The sequence below is a fragment of the Piliocolobus tephrosceles genome, chromosome 13 (assembly GCF_002776525.5).
Source record: "Piliocolobus tephrosceles isolate RC106 chromosome 13, ASM277652v3, whole genome shotgun sequence".
Lineage (NCBI taxonomy): Eukaryota > Metazoa > Chordata > Mammalia > Primates > Cercopithecidae > Piliocolobus > Piliocolobus tephrosceles.
In genome coordinates, this window is record NC_045446.1 from 5,414,161 (window position 1) to 5,438,080 (window position 23,920).

General features: G+C 57.5%; 1 protein-coding gene across 1 annotated transcript; it reads left to right on the forward strand.

The window, feature by feature from the left end:
* The first annotated feature begins 12,545 nt into the window (after positions 1–12,545).
* Positions 12,546–21,706, forward strand: MRGPRF (MAS related GPR family member F). The gene is made up of 3 exons (XM_023186418.2): positions 12,546–12,961; positions 16,038–16,141; positions 19,854–21,706. Exons 2-3 carry the CDS (start codon positions 16,094–16,096, stop codon positions 20,835–20,837), a joined length of 1,032 nt encoding a protein of 343 aa, XP_023042186.1. The 5' UTR covers positions 12,546–12,961; positions 16,038–16,093; the 3' UTR covers positions 20,838–21,706.
* The last annotated feature ends 2,214 nt before the right edge of the window (positions 21,707–23,920 follow it).

Below are 23,920 nucleotides of genomic sequence, written 5' to 3' on the forward strand. Positions count from 1 at the left end.
GGCCTCCCAAAGTGCTGGGATTACAGGCGTGAGCCACAGCGCCTGACCTAAAAAAAAAAAATTTGCTATTTTAAAATCACCAGGTATTCTCCAATCCCTTGGGAAGCCAAGGCAGGAGGATCACTTGGGCCCAGGAGTTCAAACTCAGCCTGAACAACATAGGGAGACCCCATTGCTACAAAAAAATTTTTAAATTAGCTGGATGTGGCCTGGCGCGTGGCTCACGCCTGTAATCCCAGCACTTTGGGAGGCTGAGGTGGGCGGATCACAAGGTCAGGAAATGGAGACCATCCTGGCTAACACGGTGAAACCGCATCTCTACTAAAAATACAAATTTAGCTGGGCGAGGTGGCGGGTGCCTGTAGTCCCAGCTACTCAGGAAGCTGAGGCAGGAGAATGGCGTGAACCCGGGAGGCGGAGCTTGCAGTGAGCCAAGATGGCGCCACTGCACTCCAGCCTGGGTGACAGAATGAGACTCTGTCTCAAAAAAAAAAAAAAAAAGAAAAATTAGCTGGTTGTGACGACACAAGCCTGTAGTCCCAGCTACTTGGGAGGCTGAGGTGGGAGAATCGCTTAGGCTGGGGAGGTGGAGGCTGCAGTGAGCTATGATCCCACCACTGCCCACTGCACTCCAGCCTGGGTGACAGAGAGAGAACTTGTCTAAAAAAAAAAAAAAAAAAGGCCGGGCGCGGTGGCTCAAGCCTGTAATCCCAGCACTTTGGGAGGCCGAGACGGGCGGATCACGAGGTCAGGAGATGGAGACCATCCTGGCTAACACGGTGAAACCCCGTCTCTACTAAAAAAAAATACAAAAAACTATCCAGGTGAGGTGGCGGGCGCCTGTAGTCCCAGCTACTCCGGAGGCTGAGGCAGGAGAATGGTGTGAACCCGGAAGGCGGAGCTTGTAGTGAGCCGAGATCCGGCCACCGCACTCCAGCCTGGGCGACAGAGCCAGACTCCATCTCAAAAAAAAAAAAACTCAGGAACTATTCTCCCATCCCTTGTCACACTTCAACCTTGAAACTACTGCCCAGAGCAGCCCAGGGTTTACCCCTCTGTGGCACACTGGAAAATGAAGACTCAGAGAGGCTGTGTGCTTTGTCTGAGGTCACACAGTAAGTGAGGGGCACAGTGAATGGCAAGCCTGGCCCAGGAGGGGAAGGAGAGCGTGTGAGCCGGGCACAGGGTCCAAAAATGGGGCGTTGGTGAGCAAACCCCTTGTCCTGCCCTGGGGACCAACCCCTGGGAAGACCAGATACTTCCCAGGCCAGGGCGCGCTGCACGTGCTATTTTGAGTTCTCTTGCATATGACACAAGCAACAGGAATCTGGGGAGACCCGGGGCCATTTACTATGTTGGGAACCAAACAGCCTGTGGTGGCAGCCAAGGATGGGGCCGTGGGGGACGAGAGTCACCAGGGTGGCGTCGGGAAAGTGAGGGCTGAAGTCCGAGCCCAGAGGCCTGTGGGGTCGGGGGTACAGAGAGGGGCGAAGGCTGGGAGGGGCCCTGGGATGAAGCCCCGGGAGAGGCGGTTGGGGGTACAGAGAGGGGAGAAGGCTGGGAGGGGCCCAGGGGGTGAAGCCCTGGGAGAAGCCAGGGCCAGTCAGCCCTGGCTGGGAGGACAGCCAGTGGGGTGGAAGCTGGGGCCTTGCCAGGTCTTAGGCCGGGGCCCTGGACACTCCCGCTGAGACAAGGATTTGAGCACAAGTAGTGTGTTTGGGTAGAGAGCCTGGGAAGACGGGGAGGGAAGGAGGGAAGGGGTGCAGGGGAGGGGAGAAGCCAAATTACAGGGATTTTCAGCAGTGGCAGCAGGGCTAGGCCCCATGGAGACCTCTGGGCGACCACATAGAACAAGCCTCGGAGGTATCGGGGCGGTGGGGAAGCAGGGTGTTCTCCCCACTCCCAGTGGTCCCTGGCCACGGCTGGGAGCTGTTCCTGGGGTACAAATCTCCCTGCGTGGAGGGGCCGGCAAGAGGGCACCACCAGTCTGTCCTGGGTCGGGGAGTGCAAACATGCAGCGGACGGCACCACACACCCCTGCAAGGAGGCAGTGCCGAGCTCAGACCCTCCCCACACACCCACGCACAAGGAGCACCCGTGGTTTGAGGCTGCAGTGAGCTGTGGACATGGCAGCTCCAGCCACGTGGCAGAGCGAGTCTGTCTCTAAAAAAAGTTTTTTAGAGACAAAGGCGGTTAGGACTTTCACTCATCTTCTTTTCTGTTTATTTATTTATTTTCTTTGAGGCAAGGTCTAGCTCTGTCGCCCAGGCTGGGGTGCAGTGGCACAATCACAGCTCACTGGAGTCCCGACCTCCCCAGCTTAAGCCATCCTCCCACCTCAGCCTCCCAAGTAGCTGGGCCACAGGCGTGTGCCACCACGTCCAGCTAATCTGTTTCTTGGTTGTAGAGACGGGGTCTTGCTATGTCGCCAAGGCTAGTCTTGAACTCCTGGGCTCAGTGATTCTCCCTCCTTGGCCTCCCAAAGTTTTGGGATTATAGGCATGAGCCACTGCACACGGCGAATTTTTTTTATTATCATTAAAACAAAAATAAAAACACACACACAGATAAATAAAAAGTACAGGCCAGGTGCAGTGGCTCACACCTGTCATCCCAGCACTCTGGGAGGCCAAGACAGACGGATCACCTGACCTCAGGAGTTTGAGACCAGCCTGGCCAGCGTGGTGAAACCCCGTCTGTACTAAAACTACAAAAATTAGACAAAGTGGTGGTGCTCACCTGTAATCCCAGCTACTAGGGAGGCTGAGGCAGGAGAGTTGCTTGCACCCAGGAGGCAGAGCTTGCAGTGAGTCAAGATCACGCCACTGCACTCCAGCCTGGAAAACAGAGTGAGACTCCATCCCAAAAATAAAATAATATAAAATAAGATAAAAATAAAAGGTACAAACTGGACTTGTGCTACACAGGGACTGATGAAAGGAACCAACGTAACCCACCCCCTGGACTGTGTGTTATTCGCCCACAGAAAACAGTGAGGCACCAACACCGGCTTCAATGGGAGTGGATCTCGGAAAAATGACATTGAGTGAAGGAAGCCCAGCTCGAAAGGCCACATATTACATGATTCCATTTATACGAAATGTCCAGAATAGGCAGGTCCCAAGAGAGAGAAAGCAGCTTTACAGTTGCCAGGGCCTGGGGGGAGGGAGGAAGAGGGAGAAAATGCTAACAGGGATAGGGTTTCCTTTTGGGGTGCTGAGAACATTCTGAAATTGGAAAGTGGTCATGGTTCTTCAACCTTGTGAATATACTAAAAACCACTGAAGGGTATCCTTTGAAAAGAGCCCATTTCATAGTAAGTGAATGATGGTGCAATTTTCAAAAGCGCACACGCAGCGGGGCCATCTTTAGATGAGATAAACGGGGAGAGCTTCTGGGAGGAGGCGCCGCTTCAGCTGAAGTCTGAAGGCTGATGAGGGTCCGCCAGGCCCTGGGTACAGACAGGGAGGCAGGAGGAGCCTCAGTGTGCAGGGGAAGTGCTGGGAGCCGTGAGCTTGAGAGGAGACGACCCAGAGGAAGTGAGGAGCAGCTGCAGACCCCGTGGGGCCTGGTGTCCGTGTTGAGGGGTTTAGCCCTCACTCCGAGAGCAAGGAGAAGGCCACCAGAGGGTCTTGAGCATGGGAGAGAAACATGTGGGATTTGTGCTTTCAAGAGGCCCCTGGGGGAGGCCTGGGGGGATTAGAGAGGAAGGAGGCCGATGCTCCAGGGGGACCAGGTGCCTCTGGGACGCGATGGCTTGAGACTGGGCTGTGGTTACCTGGTGCAAGCAGCCATTCACCGCTGGGCCTGAAGAGGAGCCATGGTGGGGGCAGCTTGCTCTGGGGTGGCCAAACCTCACGATGTCTTAAAGGTGGTAACCCTGCCCTCAGACAATGAGCCCCAGGCTGGGAGAGAAAAGTCTGGGGGTGTTCCGGCACAGAAAGGGGCTCCAGAGGAGACCCACCTCAGAGCTTTGCGGTGAGCTGAGGGTGAGTGAGACCCGGTGGGGCGGGGCCAAGGCCAACCCCACAGCTGCCCTGGGACCAGACTCTGAGCCGGCCTTGCAGGCGTTTTACAGCAAGACCCAGAGCCCGGAGGTGGCAGGGGAGGCCCCAGGATAGACTTGAGGTCGGGCGGGGCTGGGGATCACGCACTCAGGGACGGCTGGTCCTTCCATGGCCTGCCAGGGGCGGATCTCATCTCGGCTAGGGGGCCCTGGCAGTTCATGGGCAAGGCCTACTCTGTCACTGCAGCTTGCCCCTGTGGAGCTGAGAAGCCTTCACCCATCTCCCGTGGCTAGTAATGTACATGAGCAGCTTGGACAGTGGGCAATGTCCCCCGGCACAGCAGCCGGGACCAGGAAGCTACTCAGGGACTAATGCCAAAGACAGCCTCTGTTCCCCTGCTGCGCTGGCTGAGTCCTCCACGCTGAGGACATTCACCACGCACCAAACGCCCACTAAGCATCTCCTGCGTGCCAGGTCCTCGCTGGGCACTGGGGTCAGCAGCACATCTGCCATGGTGCCCATCCCTGGGGAGAGGCAGACAAGCTCACCACAGGGACAATCTCACTGCACATCCCCCGAGGCCAGGAGCCAGGTCTGTCTCATTTACCCCAGGGTAACACACGGAGACTCAAAACATAGTAGCTGCTCAGCAAACGTTGGTTGGCTGCACGATTGAACCCATGCGTGTTGAATGGAGTCAGGAGCAGCAGCGCTTACGGAAACGACAAACTGAGCTTGGGGTAAGTAGCAAGGCTTCATGAGGAGGCTTCCTGGAGGAGGTGACATCTGAGCTGGGCCCTGAAGGATGCATAGAAGTTTTCCAAGAGACAGTGGTAAAGAAAATAGTGTGATCACACACTGAGGGGCGGAAAAGGGCCTGCACCAACCAGGGACCCCAGCAGTCCATGGCGGGGCAGGGGCTGGAAAGTTGGGGAAATTTCCCCAGGAGGACTGTGGCTCTACGGTCCCTCTCTACCTGGAGCCCCTTTGGGTTGGGCCAAGGCAGCATAATTCATCCAGCTCCTGGCTTGGCTGAGGGTCCCCCTGCTCCTGTTCCCGGAAGCCTCTTTCCCAGATGAGGCTGAAGATTGCACGGGTCAGGACAGAGGTGAGGGCGCTCCACATTTCTACCAGAAGTGACTTTGGTAAAGCTCAGACCTGGGAGGACATGCATGGAACTCAGCGGTGGCTCTCCCCATCTCAGGGAGAGAACTCGGGCTTTGCAGACCTCCCTGCAGGGACCACCCCCACCGCCCACCTGCAGAAAAAGGCCTCAAAACCACGCAGCCACCCCCTCCCCTATGGTCAGGAAAGCTGCTGGGTCCTGCGTGCGTTATCAAGGTGGGAGGGGTGCATCCCAGGACCGGACCCAGGACTCAGCATGGTGGAGCCTGGGCTGGGATTCAGCCCCACTTACCCTCTCAGCCAAGGGCACTTGAGGAGTACGCAACCCAGCAACAGGACAGGGCAGCCCTGCTTAGAGCTCTATCCACAGGGTCTCTGCAGTCTGAAGACAGAGGCCCAGGCCCTGAGACATGTCACGCTCTGCTCTTTGGAGCTTCTCATTTTCCCTGAAAAACACTGGGAGCTGCCATCCACACCGTGGCTTTTATAACGAATGTTTCTGCTGCTTTTCGGTAAGTGGGTTTAAAAGCAATTTTGGGAAGATGGGACAGTGATGCCGTAGTTTTTTTACCTCCCCAAATTCCCCAACAATTGACAGAGCACCTAGGATAGCAAAACCAAACACCTCTGGATAACAGCCACAGTGAGACTAGGTGGCAAGGTGTCCACAGCACACAAGCAGGTGGGTGCAAGTCACTGACAGCCACAAGCCTTGCATGGTATCAGCAACCGCAGGAGAGGAAGAGGAGAGAAATCAATGCAGAGGGGGATTCTGATGATCCTGAGATCTGGAGAGACCCCCAGATCACAAGCAGGTACTCCCTGGAAAGCCCATGATCCAGTCAGAGAACAAGAGTCAAAGCAGGGAGACACACAGCCTTCCTTCCACTCGCAGGCGCTGCAAGGAGAAAGCAGCAAGGCAGATGGTGCCGGAGCCACTGGTCCACGGACTCTTGGACTCTTGAAATTAACCAAATGCAACTCACTTGCAAGACAAAGCCTGACGCTGAGAAGACATTGCTGGGGATAGAATCCAAATTGACCAGGGCAGAAGCAGAAAGGAAAACAGGTCCCAATAAGAGGGAGAGAAGAGAGCAGAGGCAGCAGGTTGCAGAAAGCAAGGGGCTGTATTTACCATCTCTTAACTATTAGGTTGGTGCAAAAGTAATAGACTGCAATTACTTTTGCACCAACCTAATAATAACAGAGGGCGCTCTCGAGGGAGCTATCCTGGCCCATCTTTCCCCCAGAGATACCCAGAAAGAGGCATCTCGCTGTGGGGGGGAATGGTCAACAGGAAGGAAGTGTTGTCCAAACCCATACAGGGGCGCTATACAAAAAGAGAGACAGGCCGGGCACGGTGGCTCATGCCTGTAATCCAAGCACTTTGGGAGGCTGAGGCAGGCAGATCACCTGAGGTCAGGAGTTCAAGACCAACCTGGCCAACATGGTGAAACCCCTTTCTACTACAAAAAAAAAAAAAAAAAAAAAAAACTACAAAAATTCACAAGGCATGGTGGTGTGTGACTGTAATCCCACTGATTAGGAGGTTGAGGAGGCTGAGGCAGGAGAATCACCTGAACCCGGGAGGTGGAGGTTGCAAGTGAGCCGAGATCGCACCACTGCACTTCAGCCTGGGAGACAGAGCGAGATCCATCTCAAAAACAACAACAACGGCCAGGCGCGGTGGCTCACGCCTGTAATCCCAGCACTTTGGGAGGCCGAGACGGGCGGATCACGAGGTCAGGAGATCGAGACCATCCTGGCGAACACAGTGAAACCCCGTCTCTACTAAAAAAAAAAAATACAAAAAAACTAGCCGGGCGAGGTGGCGGGCACCTGTAGTCCCAGCTACTCGGGAGGCTGAGGCAGGAGAATGGCGTGAACCTGGGAGGCGGAGCTTGCGGTGAGCTGAGATCTGGCCACTGCACTCCAGCCTGGGCGACAGAGCGAGACTCTGTCTCAAACAACAACAACAACAACAACAACAAAGAAGGCCTGGATCACCTCACCAGGCCAAGAACAGTGACAAGCTGAGACGGCAGGAGGGCAAAAGCAATGTGGAACGTGCCGGGAAAAGGAGGCCTTATCTGCCCAGCTGGAATCACAGGAACAAGGCTTGTGGCGGTTATGTGTGCTTTCATCCCTGCTTTGGTATGAATACATGGTGCATATTACTGAGTTCTTTTTCCTTTCTCTCCTCCCATTCCTAGTCTATCTGATGTGTGTTCATAGCTGTCAGCTCTATACCTAGCATTTAAGTTACAGAATGTGCAAGGCAGGCGTGGCTTAGGAAGGCGAGAGATGGACATGACCCAGATGTGGAAAAAGGGACAAATGGGAACGGGCACAGTGGCTCATGCTTGTAATCCCAGCACTTTGGGAGGCTGAGGCAGGTGTATCACTTGAGGTCAGGCGTTTCAGACCAGCCTGGCCAATATGGTGAAACCCCCTGTCTCTACTAAAAATACAAAATTAGCTGGGTTCGGTGGGCGCCTGTAATCCCAGCTCCACAGGAGACTGAGGCAGGAGAAACACCTGAACCCGGGAGGCGGAAGTTGCAGTGAGCTGAGATCGTGCCACTGCACTCCAGCCTGGGTGACAGAGCTAGACTCCACCTAAAGTAAAAAATATATAAACGGCTAAAAATAAATTTTATATTATGTATGTTTTATCACAATTTTAAAAATGATCCTGGAATTAAATATTTTTTAAAAAGCAAAAGTGACTTGAAATATACACACCAACACACCTACACCCACCCCCCCAGTCAGTGTCATCTGTTCAGCCATCCCGTGGAATCAAGCCTTGGGGAAATTCCAGATTCAAGAGATGCATTCGAGGCTAAACAATCAGAAGTTTTGTCTGGAAATAGCTGCTTCTCATAAAAAGTTTCAGAAACATGGTCTCCCCCAAACAGAAGACCCCAGATCTCTCAGACTTGAGAAAGCAGAGAGTTTTGTACCAGTTTTGCACCAGTCCCAGGGGAAACTGTGACGAAGTCTGGTTGGATTTGAAGACATATTTGAGTTTGGTCTGCACAGGCGTACCAGTGGCAGGCCCAGAGGGAAACCCCGCACGTGACCTCAGTGTTCAGCGTGACTTCAACTCTGGTCTCCCTCTCTGGATGCCCCAAAGCAGGAGTGAGCTTCCCGCCAGGCCCCTGAGGGTCCGACAGTCATCCTGGCAGCTGTTCTCAGACTGTCTCTGGCTGCCCAAGCCACCCTCGCTGAGGACCGAGCTAGGGTTTGCAGGTGTCTGTTGCCACAATAATCCACAAAGAAGGCAAGGGCAGTGGTGAGCTGAAGACAGGACCCCTCAAAGCAAGGTGGGAGGGAATTCTCAAAATTCTTTGTCTTCCCTGTAATGTTTCTTGGGGTCACCCTCCAAATAAACTCCTTACACCTCCCCACTAAAAGATTAAGTCTTGTTAAAAGAGCATCCGCATGGCAAATTGACAATTGCGTGAGCGGCCACCTCCTTCTCCTTCTCCTTCAGGTCTCAGTGCAAGCATCATCTCTGTAGAGGAGCCTCCAGCCCCACCCCAGCTAATCAGGCCTGGCCATCCCCCTGGATTAGTTTCTTGTGGCTGCTATAACAAGTGACATAAACTTAGTGGCTTAAACAACACAAGTAACTCTAGTAAGAGTTCCAGAAACTAGAGGCCTAAAGTCCAGGTGTTGGCAGGGCTGGTTCTTTCTGGAGGCTCTAGGGGACAGCTTGTTCCCCTGTCCTCTCCAGTTTCTAGAGGCAGCCTGCATTCTTTGGGTGGTGACCCCTTCCTCACATCAACACATGGCCCACTACTCATTCTGATCTCCTGTCTCCTTCTTACAAGGACCCTTGTGATGACATGGGGCCCACATGGATAATCCACGATGATGCTCCCATCTCAAGACCCTTCACTCCATCCCATTTGCAAAGTCCCTTTGGCCAGGTGTAAAGTCACATGTTCTCAGGATCTGGGGATTAGGACGTCAACATCTTTAGGGGCCACTATTCAGCCCCCCTCCCATCCCTCCCTGCCTACCACCTAAGTTTTTGCCACTAAGCCTGTTTGGTTTTCTCAATGCACTAATCACAGGTTGGAGTTCTTGTGTTCAGTTGTTTCTATTTATCACCTGCTCCCCATGCCCCATGTCTGGTTCTTCCACAATTCTTTTCCTAGCACCAACATTGCTGGTGTTCAGTAAAAATGTGTTGAATTAAGGTAAGAATGAATGGATGGGTGGATGGGTGAGCGGGTGGAAGGCTAGATGGATGAATGGATGGATTGATAGATAAATGGATGGATTGATGATTAATAGATAAATGGATGGATTGATGGGTGGATTGATGGGTAGATGGATGGATGGATGGTTTGGTGGGTGGACGGATGGATGGATGGGAGGATGGATGGATGGTCTGGTGGGTGGGTGGGTGGATGGATGGATGGATGGATGGATGGATGGATGGATGGATGGGAGGATGGATGGATGGATGGATGGATGGATGGATGGATGGATGGATGGATGAGTAGGTAGATGGGTAGTTGGGTGGGTAGATGAATGGATGGATAGATGGACAAATGGACAAATTAACAAATGAATGGTCTACCACATGCAGGACAGAGGATAATGTGGACTTTTTCTGAGATTCCCAAGATGCACCTTCCAGCACAGAAAGGCTCAGCCTAGTGGAGGAGGGGAACAGAGCGGAAGGAGAGGGATCCCTTTCACTATTAGGAAAGACAGCTAGGCCTTGGTTCAACCTTTATTTTTTAGACAGAGTCTCGCTCTCTCACCCAGCCTGGGGTGCTGCAGTGGCGTGATTTCGGCTCACTGCAACCTCTACCTCCTAGGTTCAAGTGATTCTTATGCCTCAGTCTCCCAAGTAGCTGGGACTACAAGTGTGTGCAACCATGTCCGGCTAACTTTTTGTATTTTTAGTATAAAAGGGGTTTCATGATGTTGGCCAGGCTGGTATCGAACTCCTGAATTCAGTCAATCCACCCGCCTCAGCCTCCCAAATTGCTAGGATTACAGGCGTGAGCCACCACGACAGCCGAATGGCCCTGCACAGCTTCTTCATCGCAGGTGCGTTTTACTGTGTCTCCTTGGACCTGGTCTGCCTCTCTGTTGGACATCAGCTCCCGGAGGGCAGGGACCTCGCCTATCCTGTTCATCAGCGCAGACCACAGTGTCTGGCACCCAGCAGGTGCTCAGGAAATACTTGCAGTCTTTACTGAGGATGGTGCTGGCTGCAGAGGGGCCACAAGGCCTGGTTCACACCCACCCCCTCGTCCAGGGAGCAGCAGGGCAACCGTAGGCAACAGAAGCACCTGGTAGGGAGACATCTCTGTCCAGAACCGGTCTCCTTCCCCCAAGGACCCCCCCAACAGAGGAGGATCCAGGCCCGCAACCTCAGGAGGGGACATGGGGAGAGGCGTAGGACCATGAGGCCCTTGGCAGAGGATGATTTAAAACAAAGTTCTACTGGGAGGGGCAGGGGAGGACTCCTGACGGCAAGTGGTGGCTGTTTAGAAAGTGAAGGCTGGACGAGCAGGGGCCATACCCCATTCTCAGCGTCAGCCAGAGCCCTGAGCCTCGCTGGGAGGGAATGGCACCAGCAGGACGCCCGGAGCAGGGAGCGGCGTTGCTGAGGTGCACGAAGAACCCTTCCTGCCGGCGTCCGATCCCGGCATCCGATCCCTCCTTGCTGTAACGCTGTGGGTCATTACCGTTTCCCATCTGACAGCTGAGGAAACCAAGGTCCCCGGTGGGAAGGAAACTGTCCAAGGTCACCCAAGCCGGGAGGCAGCACGGAAACTCCTTGCACTGGACCTCCGGGTACCCCCACACACACCCCACCACTCCCCCAGAGGGTGGGGAGAGACCCCCAGGGTGGCTGCTGCAGACTGCAAGTTTGTGGCCCCACCCCCTGCCCCCTGCCCCGCTGCCCCACTGCCCTGAATTCATATGTTGACATCTAATCTCCAGTGTGAGGTGGGGCGTTTGGGAGAAGAGCAGGTTATGAAGGTGGGGCCTCATAATGGCATTAATGCCCCACTAAAAGAGGCCCCATCAAGCTTTCTCGCCTGCCAGAAAGAGGTCACCACACGGGGACGCAGTGAGAGGCTGGGTCCTCACCAGACGCTGAATCTGTGGGTGCCTTGATCTTGGCCTTCCAGCCCCTGGAGCCGTGGGAAGCAAACGCCTGCACCGATAAGCCCCCAGTCTGTGGTACTGCGTCAGAGCAGCCGGACACACCAAGCCCAGGGTAAAGGGACTCCACAAACCCAGGCCAGGACGACCTTCCCGTTTACAAGCGCCTCTCGCTTATTTTGAGAGAAACAAATTTCCATACCAAATAAGGTGGTGGACTTAAGAGCCTCTGCCCACTTCACACAATTCCTTTTAAGTGTCCAAATGCAATTACACTTGGAACTCGCCGGGATTCAGCCTCCCCCGGCCTCCCCATGTAAACAAGCGTTCCAGCTGGGCCCCAGCTGGCTGCCCTGGAGAAGAGGGGACGGGTCACCACCCTGCCTGCTGCCTCCAGCCTCTCTCTCAGCCTTAGGCATGGCCCGTGAGCCTCCAGGATCCGAGAGTCCCTCCTCAGCCCATCCCTGAAAAACGGACCCCAGGAGGCCAGCTGGGTCATGCGGGGAGCAGTGCGAGACTCCCTCTTCCACGGTGAGGTTTGCACGTGGGCAGGACAAGCAGGAGGCAGGCAGCTCCCAGCGCAGGTGCAGAGGCAGCTCTGCTTCTCGTTTCCCTTCAAGATGCCCACAGAGGCACACCTCTCCCAGTCTGAGCACTACGCTCCTGCTGGAACAGTTCAGAATTCCCTCGGGCTTCCTGGACCCCGAGAAAGTTGGCCCAGGGCCAAAGGGGAGCCCTCTCATCACCCCCTCCTCCTAGCCACCCTGCTGGCCCCTGCAGCCCCCACTTTGCACCCCCACCCCTACCAATGCTCAGTGCCGGAGGCATGAACGCATTCCAGGACTCCCCCCTCCAGGGGCTGAATGGGGAAGGGGGCCTGACTCATCCTCCTGCAGAGCAGCACAGGCACCAGGCACCACAGCCCGCCAATTTCCAGCTTGCTCGCCGAGCGCCGTGATTTTCCACTTGCGCCATCTGATTGCTATTAGGGCTGGGGAAAAGGGAATTCCTGGTTCCATAAGCCCCCAAGGGGCCCATGCCGAGTCCCGGGTGGGAGGGGGGAGGGGTGCCGCTTGGGCGGTGCTGCCCACTTCTGCCAGTTCTGCGCTGCCCCTCCATGGAGCCCTCGCCCTGCTAACCCCCACCGCTCTGTATCAGCCCTGAGTAAATTAAAACAACGGGGTGGGGCCTAGCCCCTCCTGGGCCAGCCTGCCCCGAAATGCCCACTGGGGGCAGACCAAAGGCGCCAGGCAAGTGTACAGCCGGCGCTCCCTCTCCTGGGCAGCCTTGCGGAGCAGCAGAATGCGAGGGAGATGAACAGCTGGACTCGGGCGGCAGTGCTCGGGCCAACGTGACGTCACCAGGCGGAGAGATGAGTTCCCGGTGGGGCTCTGGGGGGGCTCCTGAGCGGGGCATTCCTTCCTGAAGCCTCATCCCTGCTCAGCCCCTCCTCCTACTCCCCTCCCCTCCCCCTCCTGCCGGGCCAGGAATTGGGTTTGGGGCGGGTTCTGCTTCCAAAGCCATCTCTTCCAGCAGGCGAGGGCTCTACTCTGAGCTCGCATTTTCCGAGGCTCCGGGCCGTGCTCGGCGCTGGCCTGCTGCCCCGGCGGGTCGGTCGGCCGGAGGCGGGAGTCACAGGAAGAGCCCTCCACAAAAGGAGGCCTCTGCGGATCAGGACAGCTGCAGGTAGCTCCACGGGCCCAGGGTCCAGGGGAGGGTGTTCCAGCAACCGGGGCTGCAGGGTGAGGGCCAGGCAGGGAAGGAAAATGACGTGGGCACCGTTGGGGCAGAGGGGTGGACGTTGTCGGGGCAGGCAGCTCCCAGAAATCCTGAGGCCCCAGGCAGAGAGCCCTGAGACCCCAGAGAGGCTGTCACCCACTGGAGAAGCTCCCCTGCAACTCCTGAGGCTCCAGGGTCCCAGGGCCATGGAGGAACTTTAAAAGTCCCCCTCCTGTGGCAGGACCTGACCCCTCCCAGCTGGCCTCACCCCCAGCCCCACTGTCCAGCTCCTGCTCTGTGCTGCTGGGGATGAGGACTCCCCCGTGGTCCCTCCCCCAACCTCACTGGCCATTCAAGCATGCATTCTAGAGGGGCTGGAAGAGAACACCCAGCAGGCAGTGTCCCACACACAGGGAGATTGCTCTCCCTGCTCTCAGCCCTGGGGTGCACACGGGGGGTTCGTGTGGGCAGCCACAGGATGTTGGAGCTGCAGTCCCACCTTCTCCCAGGCCAGCGGCCTGATGAAGCTGTTGGCCTTGGATGGAGGCGGTTCCTGGAATGATCTGCAAGGTCTCCGTCCCCCCAGGGAAGCCTCTTCAATCCAAGCTGTTGAGCAGGGGACTCCAGGCCTGGAGTGAGGAAAACAGAGGCTCTGTGCCTCGGGGAGCAAGACAGGCCCCTCTGATGGCAGCCCAAGGGGCTAAGGAAAGGGGCTGGGTCATGGTGGGGTAGGGGTGAAGGGAGAGGAGGAGCTTCCTGTGGGCAAGGCTGCAGGAGGCTGACAGGTGGCCAGGCCACCCTCGGGCTTGCTCTGAGGGGAGGGTCAGGTGTGAGCTGCGCTGGCAGCTTTTTGGGTCAGCTTCAGTAGAAACTAGTTCTGTCATAGCCCAGATCCTACCCGGAGGAACACACGTACACATGCACTCACACCCTCGCCCCATACACGTGTCACACACATGTCCTTTAATATGGCCCATCTGGGGTCCACTGGCTTCTAGATCTTTCTGTGCATGAGTGAAATTGCTTTTCAGGTTGTCCCTGGCAGGACAAGGACAAGCGCACAGGACACCCACGTAATGGGGGGAAGCAGATGGTAGAGAGGGGAGCTGGGGGCCCACTGCATGCCCAGTGGCAGCGTGGGGGGCCCCAGCCCACTGCCTTTGGGGCACTAGTTGGCGTGGCTGGGGTCTAGCCCGTCCAGGGTGAATAGGTGAGGCTCCTGTGAGTCAGGACATCCCTGGAAACAAGGCTGGGGGCCTAGACCTGGGGCGGTGGGTGTCCAGAAAGGCCACCAAAAAGAGTAGGGGCAACGGAGAGAGCTTGGGGGGCTCTTACCAGGCGCCCGGAAGGACGAGGGCAGGTGGTAGGTCTGGGATTGCAGGGCAGGAAAGTTCGGACAGGCCCCAGAGTGTGGAGAAGGTACGGCCTGTCTGTGGCAATGGCATAGTGGCCCAACTGGAGTCCAAGGAGGGAGACTAAAGACACACAGGTCACAGCACCAGCTATCTGCAAGCCCACTGCACACACATCACAACGCACTGGCTCACTCCGGCACATGGGGCACCCCGAAGACCCCAGGCTGAGTCACCCGTAGGCCAGGCACAGGTGCCCGCAAACGCCCCTTGAAGGCCCAGAGCGGCGCGGTCCGGCTGCGCGGGGCCGAGGGGACCCAGGCCACTGGGTGGGACGGGTCCTGCGAGCGGCCCCTGGGGCTGCACTTGCGCCACCAGCTCCAGGAGGCCAAGGGTTAAAGAGGCCCGGGGCGGGCCACACGCGCAGACGGCCACCTCTTCCAGCCAATGGTGGGCGCGGAGGCAAGGGGCACGGCCCGCCCCCAGGCGGGAGGAGTGGGCGGCGGGCGGGGGCGCGTGGCTGGCCGAGGCCGGGCGGACCCGCGCGGCACAGAGGAAACAATTTCCGGGGAGTTGAGCCGAGCGGCCTGCCTAGCTCTCCCCTTGGGAGAGGAGGGGCCGGCAGCCTGCGACCCGAGCTGTGCCCAGCAAGTCCCTTCTCCGCTCACAGCCTCAGTTTCCCCCCAGTACTGCAGGGAGTAATAGGTGCTTCCCTCCGGGGAAGGGGGACAGGGCTCCACGGGGAGAAGCTTCCTCCAAGGGGGAAGCTCAGGTTAGGGGACAGGGATCAATTCCAGAGGACCCAAGGCAGGCAGACGCATGAGATCTGGCCGGCCAAGGTGGACCGGCCTCCAGCAGGGTCGCCCCCTCCCCAGGCCTCCATTGGCAGCGCTAGGGTGGGTGCAGCTTCCCCTCCTTAGGCCAGCAGCCCCTCCCTACGGCAGCTGCTCCAGACACAAATCTGCAAAGCTGCAGGGCATGGCATGGCTATGGGTGTGCCTTTGGGCAGGTGACCTCGCCCTCTAAGCTCAGGAGCCTCCATCAAAGGGGCATGAGGCTACCTGGCCCATAGCTGGTCATGAGGACCAAACCAGATGATGGGTGTAGGCCGGCTGGCAGGGTAAGTGGTGGTGACAGTGATGCTGATGACCGGGCTGTCTTGCCTCCCAGGCACATGTAGGGGAAAGGCCAGGTGCCTCGGCGTGTTACAAACACCGGCTCAGCCAGAGCCCTCCTCCTCCAGCAGGTCCCCCCTGCCAGAAATGACCCCTCTTCCCTCTTCCCCTGCTCCTCCTTCTGGGACCGATTGCTGGGAAACCCCTGTCCCACACCAGGCAGGGCACAAAGGAAGTGCCCCAAAAATGTGTGTGGGTAAATAAATATATGTCTGCAAAAGCAGCCTGGCTCCAGAACTCTCACAAGAAGAGGGAAAGGAGAGGGCTTCTTTTCCAGTGAGCTGCAGTGGGGCTGACACGGAGTCCACAGGCAGGAGGGGGCCGTGCCCCAGGGGTGACCTCCAGAATCTCGCCAGGACAGTCTCACAACGCCCCTGCCTCTGAGGGAGTGGGGTGATTGCCCTTCCTCTAAGGTGACAGCTGAGAGCCACAGGCCTTGGGGGCCTAGGCATGGGGGTCCAGGAAGGGGAGGGGTCCCTGCTGCCCTCGTCCACCCTCTCTCTGGGCTTCTGCCAGGTGGGTGTGCAGACTGGTGAGCTGCCAGCAGGGACCCAGACGCGCCAGGCCTGGAGATGGCTGGAAACTGCTCCTGGGAGGCCCATCCCGGCAACAGGAACAAGGCAAGTGCCACAGGTGAAGGGCCCTGGTCCTGCCCAGACGGGTGTGGGTGGGAGGGACAGACCCAGCCCAGCATCTCCTCCCCTATCCCCCAATTCCTAGCCCCACTCTCCAGCTCTGGACCCACAGTGAGCAGTGGGCTCCTCTGGGCTATGTGCCTGGGCACCAGTTCCCTGGACCCTCCTACCCTCCTGACCTCATCAGTGAGGCAAGCACCAGGACTGGACACCCTCAAGGTCCCTCGCTGTGCTGACCCTGGGGTCGCCCTGTAGCATCCTTGCAAGGTCTTGTTTCATCTTTTCCCTGCGGAGGTGGAGCAGTCAGCTACTTACTACATCCAGGCAGGCCAGGAAACCCTGGGACGCTGACTCCAAGGTGGCCGTGATGTCATGTGCTCCGTGGAGCCTTGCGGGTCCTGGGCCACCCCGAGAGTGTTGCCCCAGGCCAGGGTCCATTAGTCATGAGTCACCCACCCTGAGACTCTGACAACCCCTCCAGGCTGACCCTCCTCCTACCCTCAAGCCAGCCTAGTCCCCTACTTCTGTGAGTCCCTTGAAAAGTCTGGGATTTCCTTCGCTCTCAACTTGGAAGGATCTCTTGAATCCCTATCCATCCTCTTCTGCATTTGGGGAAACTGAGGCTTACACCCAGGTAGTAACTTGACTGGGATCAGCCCCTAGGTCAGGAGCAGAGTGGGGACTCCAGCCCAGCCCCCGGGATTTCGGCCCCACACCCTTGGGCCCTCTCCCTCCTCCCTGTAGTGACCGCTGAGGAGTGGCGGCCGCAGGAGGCAGAGGTTGGACTGGTGGGTGGGGTGGGGCAGTCTGCAGAAACTCCCAGCGCAAAGGCAGAGCTCGGGGTGGGGCCGGGCTCCAGAGCAGGCATTTTACAAGGCGGTATGTGGCTGGTCACGGCAGCTACACGCCCAGTGACTCACCCGGCCTCCCCCTCTGACTCCGAGGAGGGGATTGCAGACTTTTTCCAGCATGCATGTGTGCAAGAGGCACTGAGTAAGCTGACCGCCTCCATCCAGCCCCCTGAAGCCCAGCTCTTTCCCAGCGCCTGAGCTGGTCCTCTTGGGCCTGTTTGGGCACCAGATCCTATGCTTTAGTTCCCCAACCCAGAAGAGTGTCCAGGTCACCCACAGGAAAGAGAAGCTAAGGAGTGGGATTTGGGGCGAACAGATCGGCAGAGAGGTTGAGTCGATCAATGTAGTTAGAGAATGGCAGGGAGGGAGCAGGGCCCCCTTACAGTGCTTGCCCTGACCTCACAGAGTCCCCCCAGAGTTTTGCTAACGCCTTCAGTCCTGTTTTCAGGCTCCCCTTGACCTGAGCAGGCTAGGAGGTTCCTCCCTTTGCAACAGGGTGTCCAACCCAGAAAACAGTCTCTCAGGACCCAGCTTTCTGCCAGAGCTGGGAGTCATCTGAAGGTGGCAGAATGGATCCTGCCTTCATAACCTTGTCTTTTGTTTTGTTAGGGAGCCCTGAGCAGTGGGAACAGAAGCCAGGCTTGTGGGGGAGATGCTGGATATGGGAAGGGGAGTGACCGTGCTCCAGGCAGGCAGCCTTTGCCTCTGGGAGGAGAGGTCGGAGGGGACCGCCTGAGAACTGCAGCCAGCCTGTAGATAGATGGGTTGTTTGGCGCGCACAGCGTGTTTAAATGTTAACATTTAAAGATCGGTATTTCACATTCCAGTCTAGAGTTCAGGCTTCTCTTCAGGGAGCAGGGGAGGACCATCAGCCACTCCAGCCCACCCAACCCCTGGCCCCCACCGGCTGGAGCACAGCAGGCCGCCCGCTTCACTCTAGAGAGGGGCTCTCGGGTTTGCCACTGTGCCCCTCTCACCTATTCCTTGCACCTGGCCCACCTGCATGCATTTATACAGAAGCCTAGACCTTGAGGGCAGGACAGATACTCAGCTGGGATGCACTCTTATAGCCACACCAACGGTTAAAGTATTGAAATGCTTCCCTGCAGCTTGATAAATAGCTGCTGCCTCTCCCCGACTCCAGGGACCCCCTGGACCTTCCCACAATCTGGAAACCCCAAGGGTAACCCTGGCTCAACAGGGAGCCACCTCTCATCCCACTAGAGGACAGGGTCCGGCTTCGGGGAAGGCTGAGGTGTTTTTTTTTTTTTTTTTTCTTTAAATGTAACTTCCAAGTGATTTTATTTCTTCAAATAGTTTCGTGTTTTTTGAAACCTTGCAAGATTTTGCAAGAATAGTACAACACCCACCAATACTTCACCTCAGCTCAGCCATCGTTAACCCTTCACCGCAAGTGCTTTCTCTGTATCTCTTGACAGATAGACTTTTTCCCAGAATGATTTGAAAGTAAATTGCAAGGCCGGGCCCGGTGGCTCACGCCTGTAATCCCAGCACTTTGAGAGGCCAAGGCGGGGGGATCACCTGAGGTCAAGAGATCGAGACCAGTCTGGCCAACATGGTGAAACCCCGTGTCTACTAAAAATACAAAAGTTAGCCGGGCGTGGCGGCACATGCCTGTAATCCCAGCTACTCGGGAGCCTGAGGCAAGAGGATTGCTTGAACCTGGGAAGCGGAGGCTGTAGTGAGCCAAGATCGCGCCACTGCACTCCAGCCTGGGCGACAAAGCGAGATTCTGTCTCAAAACAAACAAACAAACGAAAGGAAATTGCAGACACCAAGCCCTTGACGCCCAAATAGCCTGTATCTTCTAAGAACAAGGACGTTCCTGTAGCCACATAGTGAAAATGTGCGTATCCACGGTACATTGTCACATTCAAAAGCTGAAACAGTGATGCAATGCCACTATCTCTGCACCGTCCATACTCACATTTCCCCAGTGATCCCAACCACATCCTTTCCAGCAGTTGAGATCCAGCATATAATCCAGGATTCTGGATTTATTTTCAGGTCTTTCTGGGAAAAAAGTCTTATCTGACGAGATAGAAAGCACTTGTGTTGAAGGGTTAAGGATGACTGAACTGAGGTGAAGTACTGGTGGGCGTTGTACTATTCTTGCAATCCAGGATTCTATCACTGTGTTTAGGAGTCATGTCTCTTTGATCTTCTTAAAAATGGAAAGGCTCGGCTGGGCGTGGTGGCTCACACCTATAATCCCAGCACTTTGGGAGGCTGAGGCAGGTGGATCTCTTGACATCAGGAGATCGAGACCAGCCTGGCCAACATGGTGAAACCCCGTCTCTACTGCAAATGCGAAAATTAGCCGGGCGTGGTGGCGAGCACTTGTAGTCCCAGCTACTGAGGAGGCTGAGGCAGGAGAATTGCTTGAACCTGGGAGGCAGAGGTTGCAGTGAGCTGAGATCACGCCACTGCACTCCAGCCTGGGCAACAGAGTGAGACTCCTTAAAAAAAAAAAAAAAAGGCTCTGCAATTTTTTTCTTGTGTGACTTGGATGTTTTTTGGACAGTCTACTCTGACCGGTGGGCAGCCTGGCACCTTTCCTGGGCACTGCCTGGTGCTACCCCCACTCCTGTAGGCGCCATTCTGTGCTGCTAGCTCGAGACACTGCGACAGAGAGTTCACATGGGTTGGGGTCGGGGTGTTTGAGGATAGAGTTGCAGCCAGTTACCTGCTCCACAGCCACTGCCCTGCAGACCCCCTCCCTGCCCCAAGTCCCTAATCGGGAGCCCCCCACGCTAGGCCCCAGGTGCAGATCTGCAGGTGGGGACCAGCCGGCATCACAGGTGTCCCCCTCTGCACCTGCGCAGATGTGCCCTGGCATGAGCGAGGCCCCGGAACTCTACAGCCGGGGCTTCCTGACCATCGAGCAGATCACGATGCTGCCGCCTCCGGCTGTCATGAACTACATCTTCCTGCTCCTCTGCCTGTGTGGCCTGGTGGGCAACGGGCTGGTCCTCTGGTTTTTCGGCTTCTCCATCAAGAGGAACCCCTTCTCCATCTACTTCCTGCACCTGGCCAGCGCCGACGTGGGCTACCTCTTCAGCAAGGCGGTGTTCTCCATCCTGAACACCGGGGGCTTCCTGGGCGCGTTTGCCGACTATACCCGCAGCGTGTGCCGGGTTCTGGGGCTGTGCATGTTCCTCACCAGCGTGAGCCTCCTGCCGGCCGTCAGCACAGAGCGCTGCGCGTCCGTCATCTTCCCCTCCTGGTACTGGCGCCGGCGGCCCAAGCGCCTGTCGGCCGTGGTGTGTGCCCTGCTGTGGGTCCTGTCCCTCCTGGTCACCTGCCTGCACAACTACTTCTGCGTGTTCCTAGGCCGCGGGGCCCCCGGCGCGGCCTGCAGGCACATGGACATCTTCCTGGGTATCCTCCTGTTCCTGCTCTGCTGCCCGCTCATGGTACTGCCCTGCCTGGCCCTCATCCTGCACGTGGAGTGCCGGGCCCGACGGCGCCAGCGCTCTGCCAAGCTCAACCACGTCGTCCTGGCCATGGTCTCCGTCTTCCTGGTGTCCTCCATCTACTTAGGGATCGACTGGTTCCTCTTCTGGGTCTTCCAGATCCCGGCCCCCTTCCCCGAGTACGTCACCGACCTGTGCATCTGCATCAACAGCAGCGCCAAACCGGTCGTCTACTTCCTGGCCGGGAGGGACAAGTCGCAGCGGCTGTGGGAGCCGCTCAGGGTGGTCTTCCAGCGGGCCCTGCGGGACGGCGCTGAGCTGGGAGAGGCCGGGGGCAGCACGCCCAACACCGTCACCATGGAGATGCAGTGCCCCCCGGGGAACGCCTCCTGAGAGCCCAGCGCCTGGAGGAGGCAGGGGCAGGAAGCGGCCTCCGGGCCCTTTGCCTTGGGACAGGGATGGCACCTGCCTCTGAGTCCACAAAGGAGAAGAAAGATGTGTTTCCTCTCCTCAGGCCTTCTTCTCCCTGGGCTGGGGACTCCGTGGGTGGCTGGAAGACTGGGCAGCCGCCTGCAAACAGACGCTGTGGCCCCTGCCTGGCTCCCCCAGCCATTCTGCTCCCCTAGAGACCCTTTGTACAGAAGTGGGGCCCCGCCTTGCCCCAGGCTGGTCGGTGAATGTGAGGAGGTGGTCACCCAGCCCAGCCACCTCTGCCTGTTGGGTCAGCCCTCCTTGCCCATGGCCCAGCCAGCACCAAGCCAGCAGCCTCGCCCCTGCCGTTCGGGGCTGTTCCCGAGATTCGATCCTCTCAAGGCAGCATCAGTGAACAAATCCGAAGGAAATGGTGTCTGGAAGAAGGTTCTGGTTCACATGCCTTGTAGCTAAGTTTTTCTGCAAACAACTTCCCTGCCCTCTGTCAGGTCAGGTGGTGACTTTGATGGGCGGATTTCTGGTCACGTCAAGGTGCTGGAGACAGGAAGGACCTTGGCCGCCTTGGTCGTTGACCTGCCTTTTCTGACTCTGGGGCGGGCCAGTCCTGGGCTGCCTCCGGGAGCACTCAAGGTATCCTGCAGGCCATGAGGACCCACTGGGCAGCTCCTGGACAGCCTCTTGGCTCCAGCCCCCACCTGAAAGTGGACACTGGCTCCGCCCTGGCCACCTGGGGACTGGCACTATGGTGCACAGTGGCCCAATGTAGCCAAAGGAAGTTTTATAAAAGACAATAAAATGTGTATCAATAAACGTTTCATAACTTGCAGCCAGGAAGGCTTCATGCCCATGGTCATACCCGGGTCTCTGTTTCCCACAGCGAGGATGCCCAAGGAAGGGCACAGAGTCCCGGGACAGGCGGCACCCCCTGCCAGCCCTCCCGCACACTTCGCTCTTTTCCTCTGCTCTCAGGCCTCCTCCTGGGGCTGGGGCTGCACACACCCATGTTCCCGCTCCTGTGGCTCGTCCACTCCCTGCCAGAGGGAGCCGTGGTCAGGCAGGCTGTCCTCTGCCAGCATATCCCATTGCCTCTTCGCAGCTCAGAGGCCCCCATGGCCTCTGGGAGCCTCAGCTCTCGCCTCCTCCACACCAGGCCCTGATCCTGACTGTGTCCACCGGAGGCTCCACGGAGTGGGTTGCTGCCTCTCCTCCTGTTGCCCCTGTTCGGGATGCCCCTGTCCGTCCTGAGATCCCTGAGCCAGCCTCCCAGTGCCCAGACACCTCTCTACAGCCCAGCGATAGGCTGGGCGCCTCCCAGATGACAGCCCAACCAGGACCAGGCTAGAAGGGCACCTGTCTGGCCCTTTTGCCTCTGGTCAGCCCCTAGAAGGGCCCCATCCTGGGTTCCGGATGTGCAGCCTAGGACCCTGGCTCCTTTGAGACAAGCCTTAAGGCAAGCCTGCTCACCCCATGGTCCCATGGAGAGAGTTCATGGCAGAGGTATTGGTGCCCCCAGTCAGGAAACGTGGCTGACAGAGCTGGGCTCTGCAGAGCAGAGCACAGCCAGGAGTGGGCAGGCGGGCAGCACTCCGAACTCCGAGCTCCAGGTGGGAATGGATAGAGGCATGGGCAGGCTCAGCCACCCAACCGCCTGGAACCTGGCCTTCTAATTGCAGACCCTGGAGCCTGTCCGGCCTGCCCCTGGTGAAGTGGCCCAGCCCTCGGTGGGCTGACTCCCCAAGTCTATGTCCCTGACGGTTCACTGCCCAGCCAGCCTGACCTCTGCTGCCCTCCTGCCCACTCAGCCCACTGCTCCTGCACGCTACCCTTTCTAACAATCCTGGCCGGGGCCTCTCAGCAAGGCCACCATTCTATGAAAAGAGGGGATCTCGTGTGGCCCAGTTGTAGTGGTTCCAGGACCTCTAGGTGATGAAGGTCGCATGTCCCCACCCGCTCCTTCCCAGTGCCCAGAAAAATCCCTGCCATCCTCCAAGTCCCGCCCTCCCCAGCACTGGTCAGAGGATCCCAGAAGAGCAGAGCTGGAGACCACCACATCCAACAGGTCATTTCCAGGGACTCAGAGAAGCCAGGTGGCGCCCTGAGCAGACACACCAGGAGGCAGGGCTGGGACCTCGTCCGGTGGCGAAAGCTCCCACCAGCCCAGGCATCCTAGCTACACAAGTGGGCGGCAGCACGTCCCTGTCCTGAAGGCGGCCGGGGGGCCATCTGGGGTCCTGGCTCCTCCTCAGGGCCCAGAGCATCCCAGTTCCTGGGAATTCACCTCTTCTTTAGGAGTCCCCACCCCAGGACTCCAGCCCTGAGCCCTCGTGGGGAGCTGCTGACCTAGAAGGAAGGGGCCTCCCTGCCTGGGTGCAGCTGCAATAGCTCAGAGCCCAGGGCCAGTGAGCGAGCGGACAGCCTCACCCAGTAGTAGGGCCTAGAGGTCAGGAACAGGCTGGGTCCGACTCTAGGAGGAGGCATCTGCCCTGATGGATCCTAAGGCGGGAGGGGCAGAGGTTGGGCCTCCCCTAACCTCTGGCCCTTCGCAGGTGCAGGTCTTTGCAGTCTTGGTAGGGAACAAGCTTTCTTCCCCTCCATCCCCCCGCAGAGCCCCAGGAGGATTCCTGCACCTCCCTGGACCACCTCATTCTCTGTGCTAATGGAGGGAGACTGCACAGATGATTAGATGAGCGGGAACTGCCCGCTCTCCACCACTTTCCTCCTCCTTCCTTTGGTATTTAATTATTAAAGTGGACTTGGGAGGAGCCGGAGGCTGCGGGGGAGATTTCCATCCCACAGCTCTGGGAAAAGGATCCACAGCAAGTCACAGAATGGAGAGTGGGGCGTGGGACCAGAGTGTCCGGGCTGCCCTGGGGTTGCAAAGCTGCCTTCTAACAGCCATGTGGTATGTGGGAAGGGTGGGGTGAAGGGGCAGGGATGGGGGCACCAGGCAGGGCAGAACTCTCCACTTTTCCATGCTTCCTGCCACCCGCTATCTCCATAAAAATAAGCTGCTCTTTTAGATGATGCAAGGGATAAGCAAGGCC

Bases quoted from the DNA above. Each gene is read 5' to 3' on its own strand.
- MRGPRF (XM_023186418.2), top strand. From the start codon at position 16,094: ATGGCTGGAAACTGCTCCTGGGAGGCCCATCCCGGCAACAGGAACAAG. The intron at 16,142-19,853 runs GCAAGTGCCACA...GCACCTGCGCAG, and splicing joins ATCCCGGCAACAGGAACAAG to ATGTGCCCTGGCATGAGCGA.